This window comes from Schistocerca nitens, chromosome 1, assembly GCF_023898315.1.
Source record: "Schistocerca nitens isolate TAMUIC-IGC-003100 chromosome 1, iqSchNite1.1, whole genome shotgun sequence".
Taxonomy (NCBI): domain Eukaryota; kingdom Metazoa; phylum Arthropoda; class Insecta; order Orthoptera; family Acrididae; genus Schistocerca; species Schistocerca nitens.
The window spans coordinates 469660134-469679520 of NC_064614.1; the positions used below are offsets into that span (position 1 = coordinate 469660134).

The window sequence follows — 19387 nt, forward strand, 5'->3', positions numbered from 1 at the left end:
GGAAACACAGATTAAGATTGAAATGATCATGTGGTGCATGTTGGCAGTGCACATAAGTAGACCTGTCCCAATCATGGCTGGAGACAGAGCATGTTCCTTTGAACTGATTTTTGAATGCAGGTTTATTTTTATCTGTGTTGTACAGGTGGCTTTATGTAGTGATTTCCTGTGGTAAAAAGAGTACCAGTATTGAAAATGTGGTCTCTAATTAAATAAAAAATACACAGAAACATAAGATATGCAAGTCACAATGGTAGTCCAAACATTTTTGCAACATCTATAACACTGATATATCACCTGTTGGTTTTTTTTCGGGATGTATGACCAAAGTTTGTTTAGAGATTATTTAGATGTCTCGCCAACATGAGTGGCTGGCACTGTCAAACATTCACAGTCCATTGCCGATTACAGACTGTGGTCAAGTGCAAGGCCAGAGGTGACATGTATCTGCCCACCAACTTCTGAGGACCTTTCCCCAGTCATTGCCACTGTGGTTCTCCCTTTCTTACCTGCAGTGGTTGTTTCCTGCAGCACAGGAAATGAAGGTCTGGTTACGTTGATCTTTTTCCTTGTTAAAACTGTTGTCATATTAGTTAATTCTTATGGCTTCCCTGAATAAATGGGCATGATAGATCTTTGCTAACCTGCATGTCAGCAAATTTTGTAATGTGGCAGGTTCCACACAGCACATCCTCTGTTATGGCTGATAACTCCATCCATTCCAACCAGCAATATGTTTACAGTCAGTGATCCTATACATGGAATGTGATATACTCACAATATTGTGTCAGGGGCCCTTTTGCTGTCTGCTAATCTGAGATATTCTTTGATTTTCTTGGTAGATTTGTAAATAGTCTTTACATCATGTTTGCACAACATATGGCTAGTTCTATCTACCCCATCATGAGGACATATGGCAGAAAGGTCATGACATTTCTTCATCCAATGTGTCACTTCCATGGCTGTTAGATTTTCTGGCACTTCTTGTGCAACTACCTGTCACTTCTCAGGATGAATTTCAGGTGTTTCATCTCAATTATGAAATGCTGTTGCTCATATATTCATCTTGCATGCACTACTCATGATGTTGGGACTATACCACATAACATGTTCATGTGGAAAAATCTATTTAGGGATGACTAGACAATCCAGCAATGCCAGGATCATCAAACATAAACAGTATTGCAGGTTGTGACATGTGGAGAAATCTGTCATGGGAGAGCATGTGCTGTCTGAGATCAGCCAAATAAAAGAAATTCACTGACATGCAGGTTCTTGCTATGGAGAAGAATTACTATGCCCGTTTGTTCAGAGAAGCCACAGAAATTCAGTAACATGGTAACAGTTTGACAAGAAAGAAGATAGCCTCAAGGTAAGCAGATTCTGGATTCTTGTGCTCTAGTGAATAACTGTTGGAGGTGAGACGTGGAGCACCACAGCATTAATATCCAGGGAAAAGCCCCCAGACATTGGTGTGACAGCTACATATGAACTCTGGTCACAGACTCGACTAAAATCCACCACCAGCAGAGGATGGTGAATGTTTGGCTTTGCTAGCCACTTGTGTTGGTGACATGTCAGAAAAATCAATAAACTACCATAAATTTTTTATTACAAACAAATTATAAAAGATACAAACATAATGCACATGTCACTGGCTAGAGGAAGGTTCAAAGTTTTATATTCGCACAGACACTATATTATACACTCAACATGAGCACCATGTGTTGCTCAAGAAACACTGAAATAGTAATTCAGTTCATTCTAAACAAGAATCAACAGATCCCTGTTTATTGAATCAACAGCTTCAACAATTTGATTTCTCAGCTCTTGAAGAGTAGCTACCATAGGTGGAATCTGTCACTCAATTTTAGTTACTTTAGTTTCAGTTAGTTCCATGTTCCATGGATCATTTTCCACACTAAATCATAATGATGTGGAATGAGTCATTTCACATTGAAAGTTAATTTGTACATATGTTTACATTCTGAACATTCTTAAGTTTTTAATTTTTTTATTACAAAGAGAAAAAATCTATAGATGTGAGTTAGTAATTCCTACCATCCACCTTTTACACATCACAAAACAGAAAGAGTTGTCAAGGAGAAACTCTGTCAGTTTGTTTTAAAATTTTATTCTGCTGTCTGTCAGACATTTTATATCACTGGGTAAGGTAACAAAAATTTTTGTTACAAGAATGTGACCTTAATGTCACCTTAATGTGGACTAATGAAGTTTTCCTTCTAGTGTTCTGATTATGAACATCATTGTTCCTTTTGAACTGTAGTGAATTATTTACAACAAACTTCGTGAGGGGATAAATACACTGTGAAGCAGTAGCCAGAATGCCCAACTCGTTAAACAGATGGCTACAGGATGATCATGGGTGAGCACCACATATTATTCTAACATCACTGTTTTGTGCAATGAAGATTTTCTTTCTTAAAGATGAGTTACCCCAGAGCATTGTTCCATATGATGTTATTGAATGAAAATATGCAAATATGCCAACATACTGATTTGTCTCTCCCCAAGATTTGCAATGATTTGGCTAAACTAAGTTGTTTTAGGAGTTCCAAACAGCATTTTTTCCAACTCAAATTCTCCACTATATGGATCCCTGACAACTTTGAAGTTTCCACCCTATTTATTATTTCCTCTTTGCGTGTTACACTTAGCATTGGTGACAGTGAGACTATTCACAGAAAACCAGTCAATAATACTTTTAAGAATTTTGTTCACCATTTCTTCTGCCTCCATATATGCATGCCTGGATAGATCACAATACTAGTTTCATCTGCAAAAGAACCAATCTGCTTGTTGTATATTAGACAGAAGATCATTTACAGATATGAAAAATGTAGTAGACATAGAATTGAACCTTGGGGAACTCCACATGTGATTTCCTCCCAGTCAGAATTATGTCCCTGGACTATGTTGCTCCAGTTACTAAGCACAATTTTCTATGTTCTTTTGGTTATATGTGACAATATCTATTGGTTGACTATACTACAAATCCGATAAAACACCAATTTATCTAGGAGAATACTGTGATTCATACAGTCAAATGCCTTAGAGATTGTAGAAAATACCAACCAGCACTATTTTATAATTTAATGATTGCAAAATCTGGTGAGTGAACATGTAAATGGCATTCTCAGCAGAGCAGTACTTCTGAAACCCAAACTGTGATTTCCTAAGGATACTGTTGTTGCTAGTGTAAGGTACTACTCTAGAATGCACCACCTTATCAAAAAATTTGGAGAGTGATGTCAGCAGTGAAATGGGTTAGTAGTTACTGACATCTCCCTTATCACTTTCCTAAAGTGGGATTTAACAACAACATATTTCACTCTCTCTGGAAAAATGCCTCGAGTTAGTGATGCTTTACATATTTTGGATAATTGCGGGGTTTTTACAAGGGAATGAATATTTAGTACTCTACTGGAAACACCATCAAAACAAGATGAGATCCTATTTTTAAGAGAATGTATAATTTTCTCAGATTAAGAAGGAAAAGTTGGTGATACATTCATATGATTGAATTTTATGAAAGTTACATACTCAACATACTGCTGTGATTTTGCTCTTGAACTGTTTGTCCCTATGCTTCCTACCATATTTAAGAAATGATTATTAAATGCATTTGCTACTTGTTAGTGATCAATTACAGCCATTCTATTCAGTTTAGTAGTGATATTGTCTTGTTCTGTGGCTGGTTGTCGCAGACTGCATAGCATTCTAATAGCCTTAAGTCTCTTGTTGTAAGTACTGATTTATGAAATTATGTGCATGTTCTTTGATTTTTTAATAACCTTTCTTTGTTTACAAATCTTTAACATAATGCAGCATGTCAGCAACCGTATATGTATAGAAATATTATTTCTGGCTGGCGTAGCTTCGTCTACGTTCACCTTAAGGGTTTTAAGTTTGACAGACATAACCTTATGATTATACGTCTTTATTGTTTTAATTTTTAATCTGTGACATGGCCAGTGTTTGGCTCTCAAAATAATTTAATTTTTTGTTCTGAAGAAGATTCCATTGCTGGAATCGAAACCTAGGTAAACGAGTAAAAATTACCTTGCAACTGAAGGCTGTAAAAATTGTTTATTTACCTTTCTTTATAATTTTCGGTAGTTTTTGTATCGTGTAAGTACTGCAGGATCCAAACTTTTTTTTGTCACTGGATACATTGCCTTTTTCCTTTCACAAGATACTTTAATCCCTTGATTGATCCATGGTTTTTTACCTGGCTGTTCAATGTCCTTTCTGATTATCTTAAGCAGAGAGCTATTTTCAAATAATGATACGAATTTATCATGGAATAGATTAAATTTACGTTTGCATTTGGTTCATTATAAGTTACATCCAACGTCATCTCCTGTAAACTATTCTTAAAAACATTTGTCCTGGAGTCATGGCACTAAGTTGTTTATCCTAACCAACTGTGCATCATGATCAGATAGATTGATTGTTACTGGGTAAATAGTTTTTTTATCTGAACTTAATCAAAAAAATCATCATCAATTAGGGTCCCATATTGCAAAGTTAATTACTGAGATCAAATCGTGAGATCCAAATAATGTTTCCAGAAAAAAATGAAAAGTGTGAGGTCTCGTGAGCTGGGAAACGAAAAACAATGAACAAGAGCTTGTTGTCCACCTCTCCCGATCCAACGCTGTGGCATGGTGTTGTTAAGATAACACCGTGATGTGGGGCACCATCACACATAAACATGAAATCGTTGGAATCTTCGTAAAGTTGAGGGAACGAACAATTTTTCGCCATGTCCAGGTATGGCATTCCTGTTACAGATTCCCCGCAAAAAGAAAGTTCCATAAGCTTTGGGGAAAGAAAGGATACAAAAACATTCAATTTTGGCGAGTCTCTTTCATCTTCGACCACGACGCCAAGATTTTGTGACCCTCGATATTCTTGTGTGAGTATGTTTCATGACGACGACGCCAAGGTTTTGTGACCCTCAAGATTCTTATATCATGGTGGTTTACTTTACCCGGTAGAGGAAACGTCGATTCGTCCGAAAAAACGAGTCGTTGAGAAAAAGTGCCCGCTGCCATATCTTGGAGAACTGAAACGCAAAATTCGTACCTTTTGTTGCAGTTGCTGGGCCGCAATTGCTGCAGTAACTGCAGCTTGTAGGGCTTCATATGCAGGCGTCGTTTCAGAACACGCCACATGGACTTCCGAGGGTTACGCGTGAAAGAATCTTGGATAGCTCGACATTTTCGTGAGACATGTGTGGCCGACCAGTGCTTTTCCTTAACATATGCAACCAACTTTCAGGAATTTTGCATGCCACTCATAAATGTCCCTGTGCAGGGGTGGCTGCTCGCTGAATCGGCGGCAGAGTGGACGTTGCACTCCAACACCAACACACAAAATGATTTCTCTTGTGGTGTAGTTCTCATGTTGTTACAAAGAAACAGCGCAGCAGTGACGAAACTTTGAATCCTCCTCCATCCAGTGTTGTGGGCAACGTGTTTCTGTCTTGTATACTGAGATGACTAAAGTCATGGATAGTGTTGTGCACATCACTGTCTTTACGTGCGCCGTTCAAATTGAGTAATCGTTCTTTGTAGCGTTCAGCATTCACCATCTGACCGGGTCGCAGCAACCCATGGTACATCACACCAACCAGGACGCATTTTGTCACTTACCTCTAAATCATTGTCTTTGAACTGTCGAAACCAAGGTATAAAAGCGCAGTGCATTGGCGGCGCTGTCTTTTGTATTCAGGTGATTCATGTGAAAATGTTTGCAACGGGATTATGGCTGCGCGATGGGAATTAACAGACTCTGAACGCAGAGCGGAACTGGAGCTAGACGCATGGGAAATTCCATTCCGGAAATCATTAGGAAAATCAATATCCCGAAATCCATGGTATCAAGAGTGTGCCGAGAATACGGAACTTCAAGTATCATCTCTCACCAGGGACAACGTAGTGGCCGACAGTCTTCGCTTAACGACCAAGAGCAGCGGCGTTTATGTGAAGTTGTCAGTGCTAACAGAGAAGCAACGTTGCTTGAAATAACCCCAGAACTCAATAACATACAAGGAATTTATCCATTAGAAATGTGCGACAAAATCTGGCGTTAATGGGCTATGGCAGCAGACGACTGACGCGTGTGCCTTTAATAACAACACGAATCGCTTGCAGCGCCTTTCCCGGGCTCCTGACCATATCGGTTGGACCTTAGACGACTGCAAAACCGTGGCCCGGTCAGATGAGTACGTATTTCAGTTGGTAAGAGCTGATGGTAGTATTAATAATTTTTAGGTTAGACGTTGATGAGACTTTTGAAAATATCTACAAGAATATTCTCTTTGAAATTCTGAGAGCAAGAGGGGAAATATACAGGGAACGAAAGGCTATTTACACCTTGTACAGAAGATAGACGACAATGACAAAAGTCAAAGGGATGGAGTGGTTGACAAGGGAGTGAGACAGGCTTGTGGGCTATCCCCGATGTTATTCAATCTGTACACTGAGCAAGTGATAAAAGGAACAAAAGAAAAATCTGGAGTAGGAATTAAAGTTCAGGGATAAGAAACAAAAAGTTTGAGGTTTGCTGATGACATTGTAACTCAGTCAGAGAGAACAAAGAATTTGTAAGAGGAGTTGAACAAAATGGACAGTGTCTTGAAAGGAGGATTTAGGAGGAACATCAACAAGAGTAAAACGAGGATAATGGAAAGTAGTTGCATTAAATCAGGCTATGCTGAGGGAATTAGATTAAGAAACGACACACCTGGAAGTTGTTGAGTTTTGCTATTTAGGTAGCAAAGTAACTGATGATAGCCGAAGTAGAGAGGGTGTAAAATTGAGACGCGATGACGAGAAAAGCCTTTCTGAAGAAGGGAAATTTGTTGATATTGAATATATATTTAAGTGTTAGGTAGTCTTTCCTGAAGGTATTTGTCTAGAATGTAGCCATGTATGGAAGTGAAACTTGGATGATAAACAGATTAGATAAGGAGAGGACAGAACCTACAGAAGAATTCCGAAAATTAGATGTGCAGATCATGTAGTTAATGAGGAGGTACTCAATAGAATTGGGGAGCAAAGAAATTTGTGGCACAACTTGAAGGCATCAGTAGGCAGACACATGCTGAAACATTAAGGGATCGCCAATTTAGTACTGGAGGGATTAGATTAGTACTTGTTCCATAGATCATGAATACGACACTTCGTAATGATGTGGAACGTGTCAGGTTAATAAAAGGTGTCTATACAAGCTATTACATTACACAAAATATTATATGACACTTAATATTTTTAATTTTTTTTTTTTTTTTTGGGGGGGGGGGTGTTGGGGAAATAACCCACTTACTATATCCAAAAATTCATCTAATGAGTAGAAGCAGTTGACATTAAGAAATTCTTTTCATTTCCTTTTAAATGCTATATGGCTGTCTGCCCCTCCATGAACCATGGACTTTGCCGTTGGTGGGGAGGCTTGCGTGCCTCAGCGATACAGATGGCCGTACCGTAGGTGCAATCACAACGGAGGGGTATCTGTTGAGAGGCCAGACAAACGCGTGGTTCCTGAAGAGGGGCAGCAGCCTTTTCAGTAGTTGCAGGGGCAACAGTCTGGATGATTGACTGATCTGGCCTTGTAACATTAACCAAAACGGCCTTGCTGTGCTGGTACTGCGAACGGCTGAAGGCAAGGGGAAACTACAGCCGTAATTTTTCCCGAGGACATGCAGCTTTACTGTATGATTAAATGATGATGGCGTCCTCTTGGGTAAAATATTCCGGAGGTAAAATAGTCCCCCATTCGGATCTCCGGGCGGGGACTACTCAAGAGGACGTCGTTATCAGGAGAAAGAAAACTGGCGTTCTATGGATCGGAGCGTGGAATGTCAGATCCCTTAATCGGGCAGGTAGGTTAGAAAATTTAAAAAGGGAAATGGCTAGGTTAAAGTTAGATATAGTGGGAATTAGTGAAGTTCGGTGGCAGGAGGAACAAGACTTTTGGTCAGGTGAATACAGGATTATAAATACAAAATGAAATAGGGGTAATGCAGGAGTAGGTTTAATAATGAATAAAAAAAATAGGAGTGCGGGTTAGCTACTACAAACAGCATAGTGAACGCATTATTGAGGCCAAGATAGACACAAAGCCCATGCCTACTACAGTAGTACAAGTTTATATGCCAACTAGCTCTGCAGATGATGAAGAAATAGATGAAATGTATGACGAGATAAAAGAAATTATTCAGGTAGTGAAGGGAGACGAAAATTTAATAGTCATGGGTGACTGGAATTAGTCAGTAGGAAAAGGGAGAGAAGGAAACATAGTAGGTGAATATGGATTGGGGGGAAGAAATGAAAGAGGAAGCCGCCTTGTAGAATTTTGCACAGAGCATGACTTAATCATAGTTAACACTTGGTTCAAGAATCACAAAAGAAGGTTGTATACCTGGAAGAATCCTGGAGATACTAAAAGGTATCAGATTGATTATATAATGGCAAGACAGAGATTTAGGAACCAGGTTTTAAATTGTAAGACATTTCCAGGTGCAGATGTGGACTCTGACCACAATCTATTGGTTATGAACTGCAGATTGAAACTGAAGAAACTGCAAAAAGGTGGGAATTTAAGGAGATGGGACCTGGATAAACTGACTAAACCAGAGGTTGTAGAGAGTTTCAGGGAGAGCATAAGGGAAGAATTGACAGGAATGGGGGTAAGAAATACAGTAGAAGAAGAATGGGTAGCTCTGAGGGATGAAGTAGTGAAGGCAGCAGACGATCAAGTAGGTAAAAAGACGAGGGCTAATAGAAATCCTTGGGTAACAGAAGAAATATTGAATTTAATTGATGAAAGGAGAAAATATAAAAATGTAGTAAATGAAGCAGGCAAAAAGGAATACAAACGTCTCAAAAATGAGATCGACAGGAAGTGCAAAATGGCTAAGCAGGGATGGCTAGAGGACAAATGTAAGGATGTAGAGGCTTATCTCACTAGGGGTAAGATAGATACTGCCTACAGGAAAAATAAAGAGACCTTTGGAGAAAGGAGAACCACTTGTATGAATATCAAGAGCTCAGATGGAAACCCAGTTCTAAGCAAAGAAGGGAAGGCAGAAAGGTGGAAGGAGTATATAGAGGGTTTATACAAGGCCGATGTACTTGAGGACAATATTATGGAAATGGAAGAGGATGTAGATGAAGACGAAATGGGAGATAAGATACTGCGTGAAGAGTTTGACAGAGCACTGAAAGACCTGAGTTGAAACAAGGCCCCGGGAGTAGACAACATTCCATTAGAACTACTGATGGCCTTGGGAGAGCCAGTCATGACAAAACTCTACCATCTGGTGAGCAAGATGTATGAGACAGCCGAAATACCCTCAGACTTCAAGAAGAATATAATAATTCCAATCCCAAAGAAAGCAGGTGTTGACAGATGTGAAAATTACCGAACTATCAGTTTAATAAGTCATGGCTGCAAAATACTAATGCGAATTCTTTACAGACGAATGGAAAAACTAGTAGAAGCCGACCTCGGGGAAGATCAGTTTGGATTCCGTAGAAATGTTGGAACACGTGAGGCAATACTAACCTTACGACTTATCTTAGAGGAAAGATTAAGAAAAGGCAAACCTACGTTTCTAGCATTTGTAGACTTAGAGAAAGCTTTTGACAATGTTAACTGGAATACTCTCTTTCAAATTCTGAAGGTGGCAAGGGTAAAATACAGGGAGCGAAAGGCTATTTACAATTTGTACAGAAACCAGGTGGCAGTTATAAGAGTCGAGGGGTATGAAAGGGAAGCAGTGGTTGGGAAAGGAGTGAGACAGGGTTGTAGTCTCTCCCTGATGTTATTCAATCTGTATATTGAGCAAGCAAACAAAAGAAAAATTTGGAGTAGGTATTAAAATTCATGGAGAAGAAGTAAAAACTTTGAGGTTCGCCGATGACATTGTAATTCTGTCAGAGACAGCAAAGGACTTGGAAGAGCTGTTGAACGGAATGGACAGTGTCTTGAAAGGAGGATATAAGATGAACATCAACAAAAGCAAAACGAGGACAATGGAATGTAGTCAAATTAAATCGGGTGATGCTGAGGGAATTAAATTAGGAAATGAGACACTTAAAGTAGTAAAGGAGTTTTGCTATTTAGGGAGTAAAATAACTGATGATGGTCGAAGTAGAGAGGATATAAAATGTAGACTGGCAATGGCAAGGAAATCGTTTCTGAAGAAGAGAAATTTGTTAACGTCGAGTATAGATTTAAGTGTCAGGAAGTCGTTTCTGAAAGTATTTGTATGGAGTGTAGCCATGTATGGAAGTGAAACATGGACGATTACTAGTTTGGACAAGAAGAGAATAGAAGCTTTCGAAATGTGGAGCTACAGAAGAATGCTGAAGATAAGGTGGGTAGATCACGTAACTAATGAGGAGGTATTGAATAGGATTGGGGAGAAAAGAAGTTTGTGGCACAACTTGACTAGAAGAAGGGATCGGTTGGTAGGACATGTTTTGAGGCATCAAGGGATCACAAATTTAGCATTGGAGGGCAGCGTGGAGTGTAAAAATCGTAGAGGGAGACCAAGAGATCAATACACTAAGCAGATTCAGAAGGATGTAGGCTGCAGCAGGTACTGGGAGATGAAGAAGCTTGCACAGGATAGAGTAGCATGGAGAGCTGCATCAAACCAGTCTCAGGACTGAAGACCACAACAACAACAACAATGGCTGTCTGTCAGGCTTTTGATACTGTTAGGTAAGTGACCAAAGACTTTTGTGGCAGCATAATTTACCCCCTTCTGAGCCAAAGTTAGATTTAACCTTGAGTAGTGAAGGTCATCCTTTCTCCTAGTAGCCGGCCGCGGTTGTCTCGCGGTTCTAGGCGCGCAGTCAGGAACCGTGCGACTGCTACGGTCGCAGGTTCGAATCCTGCCTCGGGCATGTATGTGTGTGATGTCCTTAGGTTAGTTAGGTTTAAGTAGTTCTAAGTTCTAGGGGACTGATGACCACAGCAGTTGAGTCCCATGGTGCTCAGAACCTTTCTCCTAGTGTTGTAGCCATGTACATTGCTATTACTTTTGAATTTGTTTGGATTGTTAATAACAAATTTCATAAGCGAATATATATATATTGTGAGGCTACAGTGAGGATCTCTAGCTCTTTAATGATCTTGGATGAGCTCCAGCAATTATTCTGATTACACGCTTTTGTGCAATGAACACTCTTTTACTCAATGATGAGTTACCTCAGAATATGATGCCATACGAAAGCAGAGAATGAAAACAGGCGTGGTAAGCTAATTTACTGAGATGTATATCGCCAAAATTTGCATTGACCCTAATAGCATAAGAAGCTGTACTTAAACGTTTCAGCAGATCTTCAGTGTGTTTTTTCCTGTTCAACCCCTCATCAATGCATACACCTAGAAATTTTGAATATTCCGCCTTAGCTACCGATTTCTGATCGAAGTCTATATTTATTAATGGTGTATTTCCATTTACTGCATGGAACTGTATGTACTGTGTTTTGTCAAAGTTTAATGAGAGTCCATTTGCACAGAACCACTTAATGATTTTCTGAAAAACATCGTTTACAATTTCACCAACTGATTCTTGTCTGCTGGGTGTGATAGCTATACTTGTATCATCGGCAAAAAGTGCCAGCTTTGCATCTTCGTGAATATAGAATGGCAAGTCATTAATATATATTAAGAACAGCAGAGGACCCAAGACCGAACCTTGCGGCACCTCATTCTTGATTGTTCCCCAGTTGGAGAAATCACCAGTTTTTTGCATATTATGTGAACTGCTTATTTCAACTTTCTGCACTCTTCCATTTAGGTGTGATTTAAACCATTTGAGCGCCTTCCCATTCATACCACAGTACTTGAGCTAATCTAGAAGTATTCCATGATTTACACAATCAAAAGCCTTTGAGAGATCACAAAAAATCGCAACAGGTGACTTCTGAGAAGCGTGGGAGGTAAAAATAGCAGAGGGAGGCCAAGAGATGAATACAGTAAGCAGATTCAGAAGGATGTAAGTTGCAGTAGTTACCCGGAAATGAAGAGTTTTGGATAGGATAGAGTTGGATTGAGAGCCGCATAAAATCTGTCTTCTGACTGAAGACCAAAACAACAGGTTAGGACCACATGTCTGCAACTGAAGAAGGCAATATTTGTTCAGTTGCGTACAGACAGGGCCGGCGCAAGACCAAGTGCCGCCCCGTGCGAGCTGCTAAATTGCCGCCCCTCCTTTTTTTTTTTACAAAACGTTTGTGGAATTTTATTTAAACAAATTTGTAGGAAATGTCAGCTGTCAATCGCAATTTTTGTTTTTACTTTTCAGATCTACCTAGGTTTCGGCCACTGAGTGGCCAGTCTCGAAGCTTTTAATATGTGCTTATACCTAGTGTGCGAGTAGTATTGTCAAACAAAAGTGCCGGTCAGAGTGTAATTGTTGCTCATGCAGGCGGAGACAGGTGTTTAATGGCTCAAAAAGCAAAGCGTCCGACTATCACTCTGAAATGGATAGCAAAAGTTTTAAAAAAACGTCGAAACCCAACTTATGCCATTCGGAATACTTCTAGTCATTGTAGGGGTTGGACATGTTTGGCTGTACTAATGTTCAACCTTTTTTTTCCATAATGCGGGAAGAATAAAACACCCGAGAACTGCCATTGAAGGGCTTAACAAAATTGCTTCAGGCTTAACATGTAACCGCAGTATCGAACATTGCATTCGAATTTCCAAATTAGATTTTGTCTTCTGCAAAATTAAAAAAAAAAGTGCGCGTCATTTATGACGGCGGCCGAGTTTAGGTTCGTTCTGCGCATCTGACGTCGCAAAACACAGTCAACCAATGAACAAAGAACGACGTTGCCAGAGCTCGACTGCAATGCAGAGCACGGACGAGTGTCTTCAGTTTTAGAAACGTTCAGTCATAAATAAAGTAATTGAACAAAAGCAATGTCTTGATAGCAATCTTTCTTTTATAGAAAGTTTGGAAAAAGCATTCTTTATACCAATTACTTCATATTCTATTAATTAATTAACCCAAACAAGCAATAAGCTTCCTAATTCAGGCGACAGCAAGGAAAGGTGTTTGTATCATTCTCACTAACCGCCTTTTCTCAATAAAGAACAGCGGTAATTGTTATTTCCTATTGTACTTCGACGAAATGTGAGTAATTCATAGTCATACCAACAGTGTTTGTCGGTATTTTGCGTGATATTTTAAACTCCTCTGGGAGATGCATTGAATGAGGAGCTGCGTTAGCGTCATGGTGATAGTGTATGGCTGTTAAGTGTAAGGTGCTGAGTTCAAACCTTGTTTGGTGTGTAACGTTTTATTTATTTGAAAACAATATCGAAGTTTCTTATTTCGTGAATTTTATTCGTTTGAATGTAATTTTTTGAAATTTCTAGTGGCAACTAAAATCGACCATATGGAAAGTATACTCTATGGACTTTTACCTCTGCAAACTCCTCAAAATTTCGTGCAATGGTTTACTACATATAATGCTGCACAATAACTGCATTGAATATGGTGGGAAGGTATCAGTCAAGAAGATGTGTAAAAATCAAATTTTTGGGCCAAATAGTTTTTATGAAATCGAATGATAAAGTGTGTCAAAGCAGTCGAAACACCATGTGCCTGCACAGGCGAGCAATGCACTGCTGACAAAATCGCGCACATCGCGGAATGCGGGGAGCACGTCTCTGCAGCAGCGAAAGGGTTAATGCGGCCGTGGTGGCTTTACTTCATAAACTGCGCGCTCCCCCCTAAACGTAAGTTTGCGAACTATACTATGGCGCTGCTTCTATTGGCGCGTACAATTGGCAACGCAGCAATCTCCCGCGTCTGGGCGGGCACGCACGAACCGCCAAGATAAAAGAATTGAACTTATAGTTGTGAGTAAACGCACGGCGCGTAACAGGCTGCCTACGCTCCACTCATAAGAATACTGGCGTGTACGGCTGTACGCCAGTCTGCTTCCCCCTCTCTGTTCCTCCGGTTTAAGCACGACGGTGCTGCCACAGTGGCGAGGAAGAAATTAGTCCACCTCCCCCCCCCCCCCCCCCCCCCTTGTTCAACAGGGGCGGCAGGCAGGCAGTTGAGGCGCCATGCCACAGTTCCCGAAGCCGCTCCCACAGAGGTTGGTTTCGAATCCCCTCTTGGGCATGAATGTTGAGTTTGTCCTAAATAAAAAAAAGGGAGGGGGGGGTTGGTGGCGGCAAAATTGCCGCCCCTCGGAAAGTTTCGCACGTGCCTTGCGCCGGCCCTGCATACAGACGGTCCTAGCTTTAAAAAACCTCTCTCACACACACAGCGATGCAAATGAAACAGCGCTGCGTACCCACAGCGCTAGGCTGCGCTACCCACCTCCTGGGCGTCTTCGCGGGCGTCGCGCTGCTTCCGGGGCGGCCTGGGCGGCGGCGGCAGCGGGCGCCCCTTCATGCGCTCGACCACGTCGCCCGCCTGCAGCGGGCTGCTCGCGCCGGCCACGCCGCCGTCGACCGCCGCGGTCTCCTCCTCGCCGCCCTCCAGCGACTTGCTCGCCGCCTCGTCGATCTCCACGTACTGCTGCTGCTGCTGCAGCAAGCGGGTCCGCCGCGGCGGCCGCGATGGTCCCAGCGTGCTGCGGGCGTGCACGCAGATCATTCAGGGAGGATCGTCTGCACTATAGTCCTTACTTTACGGCGCAATCTCTCCAATCAGAACGCTCAACGCCACGCACAAAACTTTCGTCGTCGCCAAACAACCCCAACAATTGGTCAGTTCACTTCCAATTCCTTGTCCTGCTTTCTTCTACATCTACATCCATACTCCGCAAGCCACCTGACTGTGTGTGGCGGAGGGTACCTTGAGTCCTCTATCGGTTCTCCCTTCTATTCAAGTCTCGTATTGTTCGTGGAAAGAAGGATTGTCGGTATGCCTCTGTGTGGGCTGTAATCTCTCTGATTTTATCCTCTTGGCCTCTTCGCGAGATATATGTAGGAGGGAGCAATATACTGATTGACTCCTCGGTGAAGGTATGTTCTCGAAACTTAAACAAAAGCCCGTACCGAGCTACTGAGCGTCTCTCCTGCAGAGTCTTCCACTGGAGTTCATCTATCATCTCCGTAACGCTTTCGCGATTACTAAATGATCCTGTAACGAAGCGCGCTGCGCTCCGTTGAATCTTCTCTATCTCTCCTAACAACCCTATATGGTACGGATCCCACACTTCTGAGCAATATTCAAGCAGTGGGCGAACAAGCGCACTGTAACCTACTTCCTTTGTTTTCGGATTGCATTTCCTTGGATTCTTCCAATGAATCTCAGTCTGGCATCTGCTTTACCGACGATCAATTTTATATGATCATTCCATTTTAAATCACTCCTAATGCGTACTCCCAGATAATTTATGGAATTAACTGCTCCCAGTTGCTGACCTGCTATATTGTAGCTAAATGATAAGGGATTTTTCTTTCTATGTATTCGCAGCAAATTACACTTGTCTACATTGAGATTCAATTGCCATTCCCTGCACCATGCGTCAATTCGCTGCAGATCCTCCTGCATTTCAGTACAATTTTCCATTGTTACAACCTCTCGATGTACTACAGCATCATCCGCAAAAAGCCTCAGTGAACTTCCAATGTCATCCACAAGGTCATTTATGTATATTGTGAATAGCAACGGTCCTACGACACTCCCCTGCGGCACACCTGAAATCACGCTTACTTCGGAAGACTTCTCTCCATTGAGAATGACATGCTGTGTTCTGTTATCTAGGAACTCTTCAATCCAATCACACAATTGGTCTGATAGTCCATCTGCTCTTACTTTGTTCATTAAACGACTGTGGGGAACTGTATCGAATGCCTTGCGGAAGTCAAGAAACACGGCATCTAATGAATTTTATCCATAGTGGATGCTGTCGAACTCCGTGTCTGTTCCTTTATGGGGTTGTAGAAAAATATCCGCGTGACTGGTAGCGGATTTTTTCTACAACCCCAACACGACATCTACCTGGGAATTCGTGTCTATGGCCCTCTGTGTGCTTGAACCCCGAATCATAGGTCTGTCACTTCTATTTAGGATTTCATCAATCACACACACACACACTCACTCCGTCTTGAGGCCACGAGTGGCCTACCGGGGCCATCCGACCGCCGTGTCCTCCTCAGTGAAGGATGCGGATAGCAGGGGCGTGGGGTCAGCACACCGCTCTCCCGTATGTTATGATGGTATTCTTGACCGAAGTCGCTACTATTCGGTCGAGTAGCTCCTCAGTTGGCATCACGAAGCTGAGTGCACCCCGAAAAATGGCAACAGCACATGCCGGCCTGGATGGTCGCCCATCGAAGTGCCGACCACGCCCGACAGCGCTGAACTTCAGCGATCTCACGGGAACCGGTGTGTCCACTGCGGGATGACCATTGCCTGACACACACACAGCGATGCAAATGAAACAGAAATACACACGTTTCATACGCAGTACTAACCAAACACTACTGGATTCTTCTGCGCAAGACTTGATTCGGCGTCATACATACACTTATCATAGTCATGGAGATGGACTTACGTTAGCTAAGCTTTGCACGACATTGCTTCAAGCCGAATTTCTGAAAGCTGCAATTCATCGTAGCGACAGCCGTTAATATAACTATCTAGCACAGTGTGGTGCTACAATGCAATGGGTCCGCAGCTCGTGGTCTCGAGGTCGCGTTCTCGCTTCCTGAGCATGGGGTCCGGGTTCGATTCCCGGCGGGGCCAGGGAAGTGGAAGTGGCGAGATTGGACTTAGCAAAGTTTCGGAAGTTGTACGGGCGCTGATAACCGTGCAGTTGAGCGCCCCACAAATCAAACATCATCATCATAACGCAATGGATACCATAGAAAGTTGATTTATACGTCATAGGTTCGAATCTCCTCAAATACAGCACATATTTTTTTATTTCTAAATCCAATCAAAAGAGTTTGATTATTACTTTTATTTAATTAACTGGTTGAAATGTAATTTCTTAATAAAATATCCTCGAGTTTCAAGCCGCGTCACGTGGTTTACTGTTCACGAGCTTTCGGCAGAGATCTCCTCTGCCATTCGTCACTTGGCCACATGGACAAGAAAAGTTAGAAGAGTTCGTGGAGCACCTCAACAGCATCCAAGCAACGGCCTTGCCCCAGTGGATACACTGGTTCCCGTGAGATCACCGAAGTTCAGCGCTGTCGGGCGTGGTCGGCGCTTGGATGGGTGACCATCCAGGCCGCCATGCGCTGTTGTCATTTTTCGGGGTGCACTCAGTGTCGTGATGCCAATTGAGGAGCTACTCGACCGAATAGTACCGGCTTCGGTCAAGAATATCATCCTAACGACCCTACGCCCCTCTTATCCGCATCCTCCACTGAGGATGACACGGCGGTCGGATGGTCCCGGTAGGCCACTCGTGGCCTGAAGACGGAGTGCTTGTTTTTTTTTTTTTCAACAGCATCCACGACTACATCAACATCACGATGGAAGTAGAGAAGGAGGGTTCCCTGCCGTTCTTGGATGTGCTTGTCCGCCGTAAACCCAATGGGTCTCTACGTCATAGCGTTTACCGCAAGCCCACCCACACGGATCTGCATCTGCACGCCACCAGCCTCCATCACCCAGCACAGAAACAGTCAGTTTTGAGGATCTTAGTACATCGAGCTGAAACCGTCTCAGACGCTGAAAACTTGCCGAGAGAATTGAACCACTTACGCAAAGTTTTTAAGGAAAACGATTACAACAACAAACAGACCTCACAAGCAATGTCATCCAAGCTTCAAAGGAAGAAGACCTCTGAAGAAGACACCTAGCAGGTTGCCTTCTTACCGTTTTGTGGTACGACAACAGGGAAGATTAGTCGGCTTCTGAAGAGGCATAAAATAGACACAATCTTCACGCCTCCGGCAACTAAAGAAAGCTCTGAAAGACTGTGTAGGCCTCAGAACGCCAGGAATTTACAAGATACCTTGTGGATGTGGGCAGCTCTATGTCGGCCAGACTGTTCGCACTATTGAACAGCGCCACATAGAACATGAAAGGTGTTACCACCTGCTATAGCAGAACATGCTCTGGAAAACGATCACCGAATTGCATTCGATGAGACGTCTATTATTAAACGGATTAATGGTTTCTGGGATAGCGCGATAAACGAGGCCATAGAGATTAGAATTTCTGACATCTCCTTCAATAGAGACGGTGGACTGCAGCGTGGGATCCGGTGCTGAGGGAGTTGAAGCGGGCCCGGCGGTCGCGCGGCCAAAACATTACCATATATGGTGCGGGACCGAGCACCAGTGACGTCACGAGCGACGGCGTGGCTATATAAGCACGGCAATGAGAACCACACGATAGTCATCCACTTGACACTGGCAGAGGAGATCTCTGCCGAAAGCTCGTGGGCAGTAAACCACTTGACGCGGCTTGAAACCCGAGAATGTTTTATTAATGGATATCGCCGCGAAAGCATGCATTCGCACATGTAATTTTTTATTTCTAATACTTCCCTGTGTCATTTTCGTCATCATATTTACTTCTTTATTTGCTATTATTTTTCTTCTTATCATTCTTTTTTGTTTGGAATCTGCCTGTGTCGCCTATAATCTGCAACCGAGCACCAACAAGGACTGCTAATCGGTCGGTAACGTGGCAACTCGTGTAACCAGTGTGAGGATAGTTTCATGTTATAAATTATAGCAGGAAATTACTATTTAATTTTAGCGCAGAAACTGAATTTTTCCTGTCTTGAGTTTGCTCGTAGATATTAGCTTTAATCGCCGTGAACAAAGAGACCGTGATTTCAGTTCTGCCGCAGACTATTGACGGCTCTTTTCTCGTATACATTGTACATCACGAGGCTGTGGTTAGCTTAGCATCGTTAGTTTAAATTCGGGGCTAAAAAGCGCGCCAAATGCCACAGTTCAGCCATTGGTCACTTAAAATCAGCTGTCGACAAAGCATCTCGCATTTCCGACATATCTCGCGGCGGCCACTTGCAACATTGCTCCACGTTTCACATTAACAGCATTTCTCAGATGACCCGCCGTATTTGTGGGTCACCTATAACGGAGAGGTAGGCGTCAGCCTATGTGGCAACACCGTAGCCGCAAGTGACAAGACATTAATTGGGCTATAGAGATGTAGCGCGTACCCAGCATATGAGGTAAAAGGAAGAGGGAGGCGGCAACACATGTTAGATTTCCTATGAATGATGAATGCCGAAGTAATTCTGAGTTTCACGACTGGGTAGACTTTCCACTCGTCGGTATCTAATACAGATTCCGTCTTTCTTTAAATACATACTGAAATGCTTCATTTCACTGTTTGAGAGGGCAGGATGCAAGTCCAGTTTGCGATTTTTTAGAG

General features: G+C 42.3%; 1 protein-coding gene across 6 annotated transcripts in view; it reads right to left on the minus strand.

The window, feature by feature from the left end:
• The window catches only part of LOC126251881 (plectin), a 492445-nt gene that overhangs the window by 45009 nt on the left and 428049 nt on the right, over positions 1–19387 (minus strand). For all 6 annotated transcript variants that reach the window (XM_049952605.1, XM_049952614.1, XM_049952588.1 and 3 more), the window contains one exon: positions 14390–14645. In XM_049952605.1, coding sequence (XP_049808562.1) covers positions 14390–14645 — 256 coding nt within the window. The remainder of the gene's footprint in view (positions 1–14389; positions 14646–19387) is intronic.